The 15,197-nt window shown below is 46.6% G+C and overlaps 2 protein-coding genes across 6 annotated transcripts in view; both read right to left on the bottom strand.

Moving 5' to 3' along the window:
• Positions 1-6,331: 6,331 nt before the first annotated feature.
• On the bottom strand, positions 6,332-7,183 carry LOC6740270 (mitochondrial import inner membrane translocase subunit Tim17-B). Its single transcript, XM_002077113.4, has one exon. It carries the CDS (start codon positions 7,029-7,031, stop codon positions 6,474-6,476), a length of 558 nt encoding a protein of 185 aa, XP_002077149.1. The 5' UTR covers positions 7,032-7,183; the 3' UTR covers positions 6,332-6,473.
• A 1,785-nt stretch (positions 7,184-8,968) lies between these two features.
• Positions 8,969-15,197, bottom strand: part of LOC27207460 (glycine-rich cell wall structural protein 1.0) — a 74,275-nt gene continuing 68,046 nt past the window's right edge. For 2 of the 5 annotated variants that reach the window (XM_039297859.2, XM_039297860.2), the window contains exon 3: positions 11,284-13,480. In XM_039297859.2, coding sequence (XP_039153793.1) covers positions 12,684-13,480 — 797 coding nt within the window. In that variant the 3' untranslated portion in view covers positions 11,284-12,683. Of the gene's footprint in view, positions 10,224-11,283; positions 13,481-14,651; positions 14,847-15,197 lie in introns of those variants that run through there. The other 3 variants (XM_016183143.3, XM_039297858.2, XM_039297861.2) reach the window with 3 other exon arrangements.

Raw genomic sequence — 15,197 nt, forward strand, 5'->3', positions numbered from 1 at the left:
AGTTAAAGTCATTATTCGTTGGCTGTTGCCATAGAGCAGTGGAGCATTGGGCAGATGCCCCGGGCTAGGAAAAGATGACGATGAGGATGATGATGATGATGATGATAATTATTTCAATTCCAAAAGGCATGTGCGGTTCCCCTTTGGAAGCCACCGGGGGGTCGCATCTTCGGCTCGGCCAAATGGACTCACGGTCGATGACGCTTCAAAAGGACTCCCCACTATTCCGGCTTCAATGGCGAGGCGGCGATGGCGGAGAATCAGACAGACGATGCACCGGTTTCCATGGCACTGCATTGTGTGCATGCATTCGCAGAGGGGGCACAACTAAATAGGGAAGATCAGAAGAGCAGCGCCAAGGGGAAGGGGGCGATGGCGGTGGAGGTGGCTAAAATTGCATTCAGCGAGTGTTTTATGGCCATGCTCGGCACTCGGCACTCCGAATGCAACTGCTTTATGAATGCATAATTTTATTATGCACAAATTCTATTTACAACGCGACACGTTGCGTGAACGGTTCATGAGGCGCAAATGCGAGGTTCGTTCGACAACTTGCGACCCATCAGGAAGCCCTTGTGTCAGCAAGTGCTCGATTGCACCTGGCTGCCCATTTGATTGTAATTAATATTTGCATTTCAATTGCATTTTCGCTGGTCGGCAGTAAAACCGGTTTTTGTGGCCGGCGGCCAAATATTTGCAGCGCACCCTGCCACGCCCCAATTATCACATATGGCAGGACATTGATTAAACATTTAACTGTCCATAAGTATTTTAATAACCATCGCCGAGATAGTCCGCAAAACAATTTCCCATCGGCTAATTGTGGGTGTTTAGTGGGATCGCTTGTTGTTTGCCAGACCCAAGCAGCCGAAAACCAACCAAACGAAGAGCCACAACGAGCTTGAATGGGATTCGGGCTTACACGGTTAGAAAACTTAGAGACTTAAAATTCTCATAATTTTGGGAAGTATGTAGTATATTTGGTTTTTCTACATTGGTTTGAGAACTGTATCCTAGCATTTGACGAAAGGTAATCTCCAGATCCCTACTTTTAATTGTCTAACCACAGAGTTTAAAGTGATACCCAGGCTAGGATTTGCTTGTTTTTAAAAGGACAGAAAGCATTTGCGGGATTCGAACTTTCGCGCCGTGTAGGGACTCCATGGGCATCTGGTTATGGCACCCGGCGATGATTGCTTCCCTCAGGGCGCTCGGCATCGACATTGACATGGTCCAGTGCGTATAAATCAACAGCTGCAGCAGGTTTTCCGACCCACAGTGGAGTGGAGTGGTGGCGAAGTAGTCGGTGGGGGCCAACAAGGGGGACAGCAGCAGGCAGCGGGTTAAAAATCTTTTCAAGTGGTCAACGGACGCAAATCCCTGTCCCAGTATCCCTACATCCCGCATCCTTGTGCCTTTGCGGTTGAATTAAGACAAACAAAAGGCACTGGCAAAAAACGGGTACTGGAACGTGGAGAGCCCAGCTCAGCTCTGCTCTGCCCTGCTTAGATTACGCATACGCCGTGTTGAGCAGTGGGTCCTTGGGGTACGGGGAAATGGGGTCGAGCAAAGAAAGTGCAACACACATGCATGGCAACAGAAGCAGAAACAGAATGTGGGGAAGGACTTGGAGTCGCAGTTGACGACGGAGTGGGAAAAGGAGCTGGAGTGGCAGGACAAAAACGAAAAAGGGCAAACGCAAAATGTAAATGGGCTTTTCACAAAATGAATATTAAATTGCAAGTGGTGGGGTGAAAGGCGCAAAAGAAAGGGGGCGACTAGGCAAAAGAGTGTTAGACATGTCTGAGCCCACATTAACATGGCCAACCAAGCCCACTCCCAATCCCAATCCCAATCCCAAACCGAATCCGGAGCCGATGCCTCCAATGGGTTGGCTTAGAAACTCTTTTGCGGCTTCTCTAGTCCACATGTTCATCTTTCTAATCATTGCTTTTGTGGCAAATTCGAATATTATTATCGCCAAGACTGGGGAATCTGACAACTCACAGGATACTATTTTTGGCCCCTTTTTGGGTAAAGTTCTTGAAAGTTACACAAAGGCAAGGATATTGGAAAATTCGTATAAAAATTTTTTTAAAACCATTCCTAGAGCGTGCCTAAGGGTTCTTGTGTTTGTGGTATTTGGAATTCAATTAAATCGGCCTTAACAAAAGTGAATAATTTTCATCTGGTTGGCCTAATGAGCTTATGACAACGAGCGTTTCTCGCGATTATTCCTGAAGTAGTTGAAAGTTGCTCCTTCGGCAGTTTCTAATCCCAATTAAAAACCGCAGCCCGACTAATTAGCATGGGAAGAATCTCGGATATCCGACTTGTTTTGTGGCTGTTTCCCAGATAGATGAGGATTTTGTGCAGTTCCCTGGAAACGCCCCGGAAAAGTCTCTCGCCCACTTATATGACATGGCATATGCATTGTTTTCAAAATGATTTGCGGTTCTAATTTTTGCACAGAGGCGGCCGACAAGAGGGCCGTACTTTGTCGTCGTTCCTTATTTTTGTGGCTTTCGCTGCACAACTTGAACAGGAACCCTGCTCCCCTTTCCGTCCCGCCACACCCCCCTCTCCCATTGCCACTCTAATTCCGCCCCGCCGGTGTCGACAAAGTGTGCAGCAAGTAAGATGCCACCACAAGCCGCATGCGGCTCCAGTTGCTGCCAACTATTGCATATTTCTCGGATGCGAGTGCACTGAAAGAAACGCTTAGATGTGCACGGAAGAGTGGTGTAAATAAAATCGATATTTGGAGCAACTCTATAGCTTACCATCGATTATGTTGATATAGCAGAAAGTTACTCCTTTCCTGGCTTATTTCGTAAAAAAGTGCAATTTATTCCGGAAGATTGGGCTATGATTTTCATTCAGTGCCCCGTTGTAGCCGCCTGCTCATTTTGTGTGTTTCTTGAGCTGCGGCGCCAAAACAAAGCAGTAACTTCGCTTGGTTCAACATTTCAACTGCTTGGAAATTTATTCATTACCATTCCATCGTCTGTGCCATCTGCATCTCCGTCTTCATTTGTCTCTCGTTTTGTATTTGAGCATTTCGGTATTTGAGTTCCGGCCCCATGCCACGCCCACCGCACCCGCCCATTCATAGTTGCCCTGCTAAATGCCACACAAAAACTTTTTCGAGCAAATAGGTAAATTTATAATTGAAACTCACATGGAGGCAAGGCGCAAGCGAAATTTGATAATTCAAATGGCAGAACGTTTAATATTTGATGTGTCTCACACCTCCTGCGCGCCCGAATTTAATTCCATTTGTCGAAATCAATTAAAATGCCTTTCAAAATTTATCACCTGCAAAAACGGACGATTTGCGAGAAGTGGACTCGGCTCCTTTCGCCCTCGAGTGCCTCAATTACTCTCCGGCCAACTTCAACTGCTGGCGAATGCAAAAGTTTTCGTCCTTACGCCCTCCTTTCGGCCAAAGTTAACAAATTTTTTGTGCCACAGCAGAAGTTGAGGTAAGTTGTGTACTGAAGTCGAAAGTTTTCCAGCACACATCCACATCCGTGCAGCGCGGGGTGCAGGGCCCAAGCTGCAAGTTCTGCATGGCGGAGGACAAATATTTTTCAACAACTTCTCAATGTTGCTAGTGGGCTTTGAATGCAACTAAATTCGAGCTGCAATCGGAGACTCTGAGCACACAGACATACGTACAGCTGGGCCAAGGATAATAATGGTGCGCATCAGGACTTGCCAAGCGACTCCAAGTTACGCAATGCCACATGTTGCGTTCAAGATGCTGATATGTAATCTTCATAGCTTTCAACTAAATGCTTGGAGTTGCATTGTAAAACTATAGAGGTATAACTAGTTAGTTAGTAACCAGCTGGTTAGTAACTAATGACAATCATTCTGTTCAAAAATATTTAATGGTATTTCTTAAATTTCCCACAACCAGCCAGCAAATATTTTTATTTGCAATAAGCCACGACATTTATTTGTACAGTTTTTCGAAAACATTTCACTACCACTATTAGGCTGACCACACCTGTGGGAAAATGGAAAAACTGGGATGCGGAAAAAGAAAGAGTTTGTTTTGCAAATTTACCCATGTCGTGGTTGCAGTTCTTACTCTAACAATCAGCGTTGACTAAATCAGAGCGGGTCTGTTGATGCTGCAGCTGCAGTTTTTGTTGCTGCCGCTGCTGCTGTTGTGATGTTGCTGCTGCGATGTTGCTGCTCTGATGCTCTGTTGTTGCTTCTGATTTATCTGGCGAGTGCGCCAAACGCATGTAAACAAGCGTCGGGGCAGGCATGTGTTTTTCCAGCACTGCCGCTGGAAGAGCCATCCCGGAAAACCACCCACTCGCCGTAATGCGCTACTCAATTTGGCAACGAGATCCTCTGATGTTGCCCACATAAGTAGGCAATGCAATTTTTCGCAACTGGAGTCGCCGCCAATTGGAATTGTCCTGCAGTGCTTACTGGGAAAATGGGGAACCAAATTCAAAATTTTAGCCAAGTTTGGCATATATCTGACACAAAATAAACTTAACTCTTGTATTTTTCATGTATTTTTAGATAAAGTAAGCAAAAACGACATGTCGAATTGGAGTCTCATAATGAGATCATTCTATTCTCTATGTGTGTGCGTCATCCCACGTACATATACTCGTATATTTGTTGGCGTTGGCCGCCCTCTAATGGCCACAAATTAAAGACTTCGGACAAAAGCTTAACTTTCATTAATCGCGGCAAATGTCAGCGCACAGATTTCCCGCCAAAAGAGATGGAAAAACGAAGAGCGCGGGATGGGGAGAAAGTGGAGAAAGCCGGGGGAAGTGGGCGAGTTGGGGAGAAAGTATGGGGGCGCTGCAGCTACAACAAACTATCAAAATAAATAACAGAACGTGACGGCAACGTAACGTGGAGCTCTGTGCCCCAGCCACGCCCCCTTTGCCACACGCCCCTCCTTCGGACACCACACAATTGCCACACAAACGAAACTTTTCAGCCACGAAAATTGCACATAAAACTTAATTAGTTTTTTCTCTCTCTGTTTGCCAAGTGTGTGTTTGTGAGCGTGTGTGTGTGTGTGTGTTTCGTGCTGTTTGGTCATTTTTATCATTTGCACTTAATTAATTAAGTTGTAGCATTTTTATTGCCCCACAACAATAAGAGCAGGAACAACAACTACATAATACACATGTTAAAGAATAGTTGTTGTTAGAATACAAAATAAAGGAGCCAATCGGGGAAATACCAGCGAGAAATATGTGGCCGAAAAGAATTTCATTAAGATTTTCTTAGTAATTACTGAAGAAAAGTTGCAAGAATCTTTAAAAGTTTCTCTAAGTTCGACGTGCAAGAATTGTGTTGAATCGCATTGAATGTGTTCGAAGTTTCGAAAAGGAAAAACTGTTCATATCAAACCATAAAACATACCCACTAAATGTGGATAAGGTGAATAAAGTGGGAACACTTGCAGCTCTTGATTCCTGATTATGAAAACGTAATTGGATTTGCACAAGCAGGACGAGGCATAAATATATAATATATCGCGGCAAGTAAGTGCCAATAGATATAAAAAATTGATCAACTGCGGAGCGCCATCTACCGGCCGCTTATGCGAGGCAGCCGTAAGTCGTAAGCCGTAAAAATTAATAGCCAAACGATGGGAATGCGAATGGAAATGGAAATGGAAATGGGAATGGGCATGGGTATGGGTATGGCTGTTTTCGACCTGGTCGTCGACGTCAAGTACGTGTAATATCAATAAAATTAAGCCGAGACAAGGGCCCAAAGCCAGACGCCAGACGACAGAGGAGCTGGAGGAGGAGAGCAGGAGGAACAAGGAGGAGGCGTGGCCAGAGAGTCTTGCGTGCAATCATAAAAACGCGACAGTGCCAAACAATAAGCTGAAAGCCTCTTACATGTATTTTTATGCCCCACCCAATCAAACGCCCACCCAAACACCCAACCAACGGCCGCGATGACGACGCCGCCGTGTCGCTTCTAATGCGACTTGAAAAGTCAACGACATCCGCAACGGAACGAGCACCTTGGGGCAGGAATGGGTAGGGAGCTGCACGGTGTCCTGGCGCTCGGAGGGCACCATGGGGTTAAGGGCGGTGCGGTGAGGCATGTGCGGCAGCGAGAGCGAAAGGCTTCTAAATGCGGCGCGTCATTGTTTTGCTCTGAAGGAGCTGCCGGCTGAAATCCCGGCCCCGAACCAAAAGTCCTGGTCCTCGATCTGCCACCCTCTCGCCGCTTCTAGATGGTGTACAGTGGTGCAATATCTGCAGAAAAGAATTACCGGCTCTAAGCAGATTTGAGTGAAAATTGAAGACCGAAGCTTTTGGATGTTGCCTAATATATTAGGCTTGAAATTTTTATTTCTACGAGCAGTTGGAGGCACACAAAGTCATAGAGCGAATGCAAACAGCGAAAGCAATTGTAATTATTCATTAAGGTTCCGGCTTGAGGGGCAGAATGAGAACAGAAATTTAGCTTGTTGCGTTGGCCTGCTGCGCGACGGGGAATTCAAAGCCCGGTGCAGAATTGATATCGCCTGATCCCGCTCCGGATCCAGACGCAAATGCGCCTGCTCTTTCCAGATCGATCTGCGGATCAGAATTGCGGAACTGCTCGGCGGAGATGCGGGTGAACAGAATGCCCACGCCCTCGATCATTGAGAGCAGAACTCCGCCGATGATGGCGCTTCCGAACATGGCGGCTACTCCGTTCCGGGAGGACAGAATCCCGCCGGCGATCGCCCCGCTCATGATCGAGTTCCACGGATCCTCCTTCTGGCGCAGATGCACCAAGCTGCAATCCACGATGCTGAAGACGCAGCCCCATGCGGCGAAATTTCCGCCAATGGTCGGCGATCTGGCCTTTACGGCCGTCAATCCGCCGGCGAACCGTCGTTTGAGCCCTTGCGGTGCATTCCGGAATCCCTTTAGTCCCTGGAAGAGACCACCTCCGAAGCAGCCCATCGTGAATGCGCCCCCACAATCGTCCACGATGCGAAAAGGGCACGGTTCGCGCGAATACTCCTCCATTTCGATATTCCTTCAGTCCAATATTCCGAAATTGAAAACTCTAGGCGGAATTTGTAACGCTACGGCGCTCGACTTTTCGCACGTGCGATAAGGCTTTAAATAAATGTGTTGAAGTGAAGTTAACCTGGCTAACGATTTGAAATTCACATGAATTCCATAGCCAACTACATCGAAATCTCAAAAAGAAAAGCACAAACGCAAATACAGGAAATATCATTTCTGGTTTCAGTGTATAACAATTTCTAATTTAAAGGCAAAATTTGGTTCTCAAAGTTTCGCAATTAAAACCAACTTATATTAGCTCAGAAAAAAAAACGAAAGCATCTAGCTGCTCCTTCCTTCTCGATCCCGAAAGAAAGGCGGCTAATGGACATACGAAATACGACCTCCCGAAGGCCAAAAGTAATCCATTTTGCATAGACAACCGACCAGTGTGAGTGGCTCGGCGCGTTGTTGTTGCTGCTGCTGCTGCTGCTGCCGGGTGAAGTGCTGCTTAAATATGAAAAACTAACTCGCATCTGCTTTTCACATTTTCCTGCACTTGACACTAAATTCACTTTGGCCAAGTGGGTGCTTGGTGCACTTGAAGCGCACTTTCGCTTGACAACAAACCCACCGTCAGCATCGCATCCATATCCACATCCATGGAGCGGCATCCACGCAGCAACATCCACATCCACATCCAGCAGCATCCCGAGCACAGGGCAATTCAGACGGCCAGGTGCGCAACGTACGTACCATATAACGTACGTATATTTATTTTATTACTTAAATAAATTACAAAACGGTAGTCGGTTAACCAGAGCCAAAGCCATAGCCACAGCGAAAGCCAAAGCCAAGCCGAAGCCAAATGGCCACCCATCCGCCGGCTGCATAGTTGAGGAGCTTAGCGCATAATATATTGTTGCAGTGCAGCAGCAACATTCCGGCCAACAAAATGTTTGCCAGAGCGGCAATGGCTCCGCCCCCACGCCCCCACGCCCCCACGCCTCCAATCCTCCAGCTCCTTCGGCCAACTTCCAACTGCCAAGTGCAGAGCTGCCGAGTCTGTGGCCACGTGTAGTGCCAGGCGGGACAGGAGTGGAACAGAACTGGGACAGAATGGGATGGAATGGCATAGGACGGGACGGGACAGGTGAAACTGCAGCGGAAACGCAGCGCATTTCGAGTGCCGCCAGAATGCGAAACTTTGCCAGCTCGGGCAACTTTCCGGGCTGCAAATCCGGTTGCCTTCAGTCAACAGCCTCTTAAAAAGTTATGATCGCGTTGATTAAGGATCTCTGTTATTTTTGGGGATTTTTCCCAAAGCCATTTACACTTTCCATTTGTATGCGGGTAGCCAAACAGACGTGAGTCCACAGCACTCTCGATATACATACATATGCTTTTGGCCAACTTACATTGTGGCTGGGTGGCTACTCTATTTTATATCCAACAACTTGACAGCCAATGAAAAACATCAATACTGATTATGTTTTATCCTTTCTTACAAAAGGATTTATTAAGTTATAAAGTGGCATTGAATTAGTATCTGACCCACTAAACTTAAAAATTGTAAAAGAACTTAAAATTTTTGATGTCTAAAATGGTGTTATTCCAAAGGATTAAGTTGTAGCACTTTTTAATTCAACTTTGTTAATAATTATTCACAGTTATTAGTAAATTGTGGATAAATAGTGCAAAGCGATTTATTGTCTGTTTATGGCAATAGCCACCTAATAGTCGTTTGAACTAACCTTTACTTAATAGAGTATATATGTTTAAACAATAAATAAATAAGTTTAGTATGTAAGTGCGCTATAGTGCAAAGGATATCTTTAATATTATCCCCACGAGGACGTAAATTTGTCTCAAACTTCGATTCTACTTACCAACACGAGGATCAACATTTTGGCCCATCTTCAGACCAGCCAATCACAATTAAAACGCGCATGAGCTGGCTTTCAATTCTTACGTATATTATCTTGTTCAAATTCAATATCAGTTACTTTTCTATTTACAAATGAACTCCGAATTGGGATCTGTTGTTTTCTGGGGGATTCTACGCGCACGGTATCTCAAATTACATGTGACTGTTCTCTCATTTATCGAGTATATAGGTTTGTATATATGTATTGTATTTGTATATCGTCATTAATAGTTTCGTATAATATGCTTATATATTTCAATATTGTTTCAGTTAATTTCGTTGAAAGTTCTCCATTTGATTACATTGCCGAAGGACGAAAAAAAAGACTGTTTTAAAGGGAGACTCCAAAGTCGATCTCCACATGGAATGCTAGGCTAATTCAGCCGTTGCAGCTTAGCCATAATAGTTGCCTGGTGCCTGGGTGGGATAGCCCTTGGCTCCTCCGTCGGAGGAGGAGGCTCCGCCGCCCCTGGACGAGGGATTCTCACTGAAGAGGCCGCCAAAGTTTTTCGAGCTGAAGATGTCGCCCAGTCCTCCAGAACCTCCGCCTCCTTGCTGAGCGCCTCTGTTGGAATTTCCACCGCTGAGCAGACTCCCCAGGAAGCTGCTGGCACCACCGCCGCCAGCGCCTGCATTGCCACCACCGCCGGATAGGACGGATCCCAAGAGACCGCCAAGGATGTTACTGCCACCGGATCCGCCGCCACCGCCGCCTCCTGCTGCCGGTCCTCCGCCATAGCCACCGCTCGGCTGGTAGCCGCCAGCCGGCTGGCCACCACCGGGTCCTCCGGCTCCGCCGCCCTGCAGTTGCTTGGCTATCTGGCCTGCAATGATACCGGATACCGCTTGACTCACCGCCGGATTCGAGAAGAAATTGGAGAAGAAGCCGCCCTCCTTGTCCTTGGGTTTCTGGGCACCACCACCACCATTGTTTTCGTAGCCTGGGGCGGGTGGCGTGTAGCCCGGTCTGGGTTGGTATCCGCCAGGAGCTTGAGGTTGATAGCCTCCAGAGGATGGTGGCTGGTAGCCGCCGTTGTAGGGATTGTAGCCGCCGTATCCACCGTTGCCGCCACCACCGCCATATGGATTGTAGGGCGCCGCACCACCGCCGCCGCCGCCGTTGGAGTTGGGTAGGCTAGGGTACAGGGAGTGGCCGCCAGCCGAGAAACCACCACCATATCCGCCGCTTCCACCACCGCCCGCAGCACCACCGTTCGCACCCGCTTCCGGCAACGGGGCACTCGGGGCATTCGGGGCGTATGCGTTATGGCCCACCTCTGGGTCTGTCGGCAAAGCAGTGCGCAAGCAGTTGGTTAGCCACAAAAGCAGGGTTTCGAATCGAATGGAAAGCATAAGGGGGAGATAAGATAAAATACAAAAACGTAAACAACACAAATTAGGCGGGTGAATAAACAAACGAAAATATTAAAACAGTCAATGGTCGGGGTGCAATAAATGGACTTAGCCTACGCGACTGATTAATTACCACACCGCTTTAAGTCTACACAACTTTGAGTTTCTGTCCGCCCAAACTTAGTCTAGTTAAGTCTTCGCTTCAGTGTTATACATTAAATATATCCATATCCGATTTCGCACACACGTGCTTACGTGTATTTAATGCTATGTACAACTCTTTAGTTTGTGGTTTTGATTAGTAAATACTCGAATACTTATTGTTTGCTCCTCCAATTCCCCGCCGTGTATGAGTCAATGTGGGCAGTACTGTCGTGGGTAATGGTAGTGGTATTGGTATTGGTATTGGTAGTAGTGGTAGTGGTAGCGGGTAGTATCTTATATCGATAAAATGATTTCGGTTTGGTTAATACTGGTCGTACTGTTTACATGGTTCCGGTTCAGAGATTGCAAATGAAGTCAGCATTAGTTGGTGTCCCAAATCAAGTGTGTGCAAATACAAATACAAACGGACGGAGTAAATATGCTCGACATGAGTGTTTTTTATCCGGAATTTACAGCGACAAAATCGGTTTGTTTCGTTTTCTTGGGAAGCTTTGAATCTCTGGGACCTCGTTTGCCTAACTCTGAGTGTTTGAAATGCTTAACAATTTGTTGTTTGTCTCTGTGATTTCTATTTTGTTTAGTGTTTGAAAATTGCTTCTTGGCTTTCGATTTTGTATATGTATTTGTATTTGTATTTCTGGCAGTTAGTTAGTAATGTAAATGCCTTTCTGCGACAGTTTTTGATTTCTTTTGATTCACTTTGGGAGTCTGCAGCACTTAGAGCCTAGTTTTCGTTTTTAGTTTTAAGTTTTCACTTTAGATTAGTTTTGAACACCTTAGGCTAGCTTAATTCTTGTTCGTTTGTTTTTTAAAATGCCATTTAACTTGCTTTAGTGATTATTTATTCGTATTCGTAATCGTATAAAAAAAAAACAATCGGTTCTTGTTTTCACGCAGCGCACTTGGTGCTCTGCCATCGAATGTAGCTCATTATGCATTTTGATTGACATGCGTATCTTGTATCTACAACACTATCCGTCTAAGTATCTGTATCTGTATTTCTGACTGCAGCAGCAGTGGCAGTGGCATCATCGAAAGCCCTGGATCCGCCAGTGTCTGGCCGCAAATTCGTAGCATCAACAAAAATGAAATTAACATCAAAGTTGCCCAAATCATCACGTGTATGTGTGTGTCCGTGTGTATGTTAGCCCTGTGTGTGGCGGTCAGGCTTGCCACGCCCCCCCTGACCAGAGGCTGGCTGGCTAAGCCTGAAATTAAATTCCAATTTAATTGAGCTGCAAAAAAGAGCGGCTCGCAGGGGCAGGCAGTTCCCCTTGACTGATAGCCTAAAATTCACACACGCACACACACAATATACTCGCTGCCTCGTACACACACACGAGCACACTCTTCTACACAATATTAAATTGAAATTACGTATTCGCAGTGTGAGCCAGACAGCAAAGGCTGCCGAGAAAAATGCCAAAATACGTAGAACGAGGGTGGCAAAGGCTTACAGCTTATAGTGTAATTAAAATACAACCTTTGAATTGTAGTGAATTGTACGAGAAGTTAGCATCAAGATGCCCAGCAAAAATGTATTTTCTTATCAAACAAATATAGATACTAATTCATGATCTACAAAATCATTTATAAAACGGCTTATGTTTCGGACTTGTCAAGTCAAAACAATAATTAAGTTCTTGAAATTACGTATACGCAGCGTGGGCTAAAGAGCAAAGCGGAACTACAATTGTTCCAAATATGTCAAAAATGTATCTGCAAAGTTAAAAGCTTTATAAGTAAATCATCGCCCAACTGTAATCTCGTACAATTTTTAAATGCCAATCTTACTGCTGCTGCTACTGCTTTTACATTTTTCTTAAGCCTAAGCCAAAACAAAAAGTCAAACAAATATCAAGAAATATGGATAATAAAAAAATAAAAAATAATAAGTAAGGCATAACCTTCGTGTGAGATCCCATTTTTACTGCTCATTTAGTTTGAAAATAACTCGTTTACTGCTTTAATATTGCTTAAATCGATGCGAAACTTACTTCATAAAACTAGTATTTTTCGCAAATCTCAGAATGAAAGCACCAGAAAGAAGAGATAAGAGTTCGGTGAATTGAAAGTGATCCTTTGTTAGTAGAACAGTTCAGTGAAAATGGGCTCATTCCAAAGGTTATCCCTAACATATGGGATGGATGTTTAATTTCCGGGGGTCTTCGGGAGTGGTGTTCTGTGGCTTTGTGCCGCTATTCTGCTGCTACCGCCCCAGCCTATTACGTGTGCGGCAGGAGGGCCAGGACGAGCCCCAAGATCAGGGCGGGCATCCCCAGTCCGCCCAGACTGCCGGCTGCCGAGGGATGCGCCTGGGTGCGCCGGTTGTAGGGGTTCTGTTGGTTCTGGTTCTGGTACTGCGGCGGCGGCTTGTTGTACATATTCGCGTTGGAGTGCTGGCTCTGGTAGCCCTGATAGCCCTGGTAGTTGCTGCCGTAGGGCGCCAGGCCGCCGCCGCCGCCGCCGAGGATGCCCAACGTCGAGCTGGGCAGTCCGACGCCGCCGCCGACGCCGCCATTGCCGCCGCCTCCAACGCCGCCGGGCGGACCGCCAGTCCCGGTCGGCCCGCCACCGCCATAGAATGGCAGCTGGCCAAAGATGAAGGGCGGATTGTACGGGTTCACCGGCTGCAGGCCGTGCATGGGGTAGCCGGGGTTGAGGACGCTGCCTGGATGATTGGGTTGAGGGAACTGCTGGAACGGAGGCGCCGACGTGGGCGAGTTGTACGGGAAGATGGGCATGTTCGGTATGACGGGCATGTGGTGCTTGGCCCCGAAAACGTAGTGCGGATCTATCACGCCCGTCGAGGAGGCGCCTGCCGCCCCCGCGTTGCCGCCCTTGTCGCGATCGTTTCCGTTTCCGCCGTTACCATTTCCGTTTCCGTGGCCGTGGCCATGAGCGCCATCACCACCGCTATCGCCGCCACCCTGCTGATGGTTGTACGTGTAGGTGTTAAGCGTGGGGTTCGATGAGGCGGGTGCAAAGATGTTGTTCTCGGGTCCCTGGCCCAGACTCGATCCTGTTAGTGGTTAGTGGCAGTCGATGGCACGCGGGGAGAAGAGAGCGGGTTTTCTTGTTAGCGCTAGTCTTGGGTATGATCCCAATCCCGCCCAGCCTGCCTCTTCTTAGCCCCCTCTCCGGACAGCACAGAGAAAATATTCTATATAAATGTTAATCTATCAGGCAACAGTCAAACTTCCTTATAAACTTGATTCTATTATATTAATTCAAGATCTCGTAATTGATGTTAATTTCAAGACATGGACATTAAGAAATTGGTTGTGCTATCAAAAGTATTTTCATTTCAGCTGCTAGATTGTGTAAGCTTAAAATACAAAAGCAAATTTTAGGTTGTAAAGCTTTTTAGTGCTAATATAGTTGAATTGAATTTGAGATATATGCTATGCATAGCTTCACAAAATGGGAGTTTTACTGCCACTTGAGTGTGGAAATAGACGTTGCATGGTGCCTTTTTTCTCTCTGTACTGTTGCTTCCTAAAACATGCAGAAGTGATCGGCGGAGAGGGGCGCGGCTGGGGCGGGTGGGTGGTTAGCGGTCGAGTATTTGCAAGCCTTGAGCGAATGAGGCGATGAATGAGTGAGCGAGCGAGTGATTGATTGGTTGGTTGATTGAGAGTCGAATTGAGTGTTAGATTGATTGAGTCAGCGGAAGCGCTCAGTGTGTTGGTGTGGGTGTTAGATCGCCATACAACATATTACATTCAGGTATATAGCATAGATATATATAAATGGAAATGATCACACAACTTAACAAATACTTGGGGCCAAACAAAAAAAAAATCCAAAATAAGTTCGATAATTTGGAATAAAGCTTATAGCCTTGCAGAGTTTCGAGGCTAAGAAAGAGTATTCGAAAACGTAATTATTGGGCAATAGGCCAGTAACGCCACATTATTTGTATATTTCAGAAAATATTATTTCTTGAATTGCATTCTCGTCTCTGCGAGGCTATTGTAATCTTCGACGCCCGAAGTCAGCTCTTGTGCCCCCAGAAATTTGTTGGAATCAACCCGAAATAACTTGTTTTGGGGAACCAAAAAGATGTAGCCGCCAATCGCCGGTCGCCAAACCTCGAAATTCGAATTACGAAACACGATGCCAATCGCCTGGACAACTCCCCCAGGGAAGCGCACAATGAGTAATCAAGTGGGGGGTTCCAAGCTAAATACCTGACGGATTGGCCGAGGGGGCTGCCAAGTTGGGGCTGCTGTTCGAGGCGGTTGATCCTCCGCCGGAGCGCCGTTTGCAGGTGGGATAGTTGCCGCAATCCTTGCCGTCACGCTGGTTGTAGCTGCACGAGTCGCTGGTGATGACGCACTCCTCGGTGGGCAGGCAGCCAATGTCCCCGCATCCACGGCCGTACTCTTCGCCCGCGGGAAATTCGATTAGGTTCAAGGATTACGGATTACGATTTACGGGTTGCGGATTACGGATTTCGGATTTCGGGTTGCGGATTGCGGGTTTCAGTGTGTGTTTTGTGGATCACAGTGGGTGGGTCAAAATCATACGGAAAAAAAGAAAATCAAATTATAAGCCTGCTCAAAATCGGGGATACCACATCTGGCTTCAGTATGTCAATGATGGAGGGGCAAGGGTTGATGAAGGCATGAAAGGTTCACCACCGATCCAACGGATCGGTGCTCATTTCAGGAGTACTGATTACACAACACAACAAATGGCCGTGGGGTGGTGGCTTTCCGGGACAGTAGTGGGTG

The sequence above is a fragment of the Drosophila simulans genome, chromosome X (genome assembly GCF_016746395.2).
Source record: "Drosophila simulans strain w501 chromosome X, Prin_Dsim_3.1, whole genome shotgun sequence".
In the NCBI taxonomy this organism is placed as follows: Eukaryota; Metazoa; Arthropoda; class Insecta; order Diptera; family Drosophilidae; genus Drosophila; species Drosophila simulans.

Bases quoted from the DNA above. Each gene is read 5' to 3' on its own strand.
- LOC6740270 (XM_002077113.4), bottom strand. From the start codon at position 7,031: ATGGAGGAGTATTCGCGCGAACCGTGCCCTTTTCGCATCGTGGACGAT.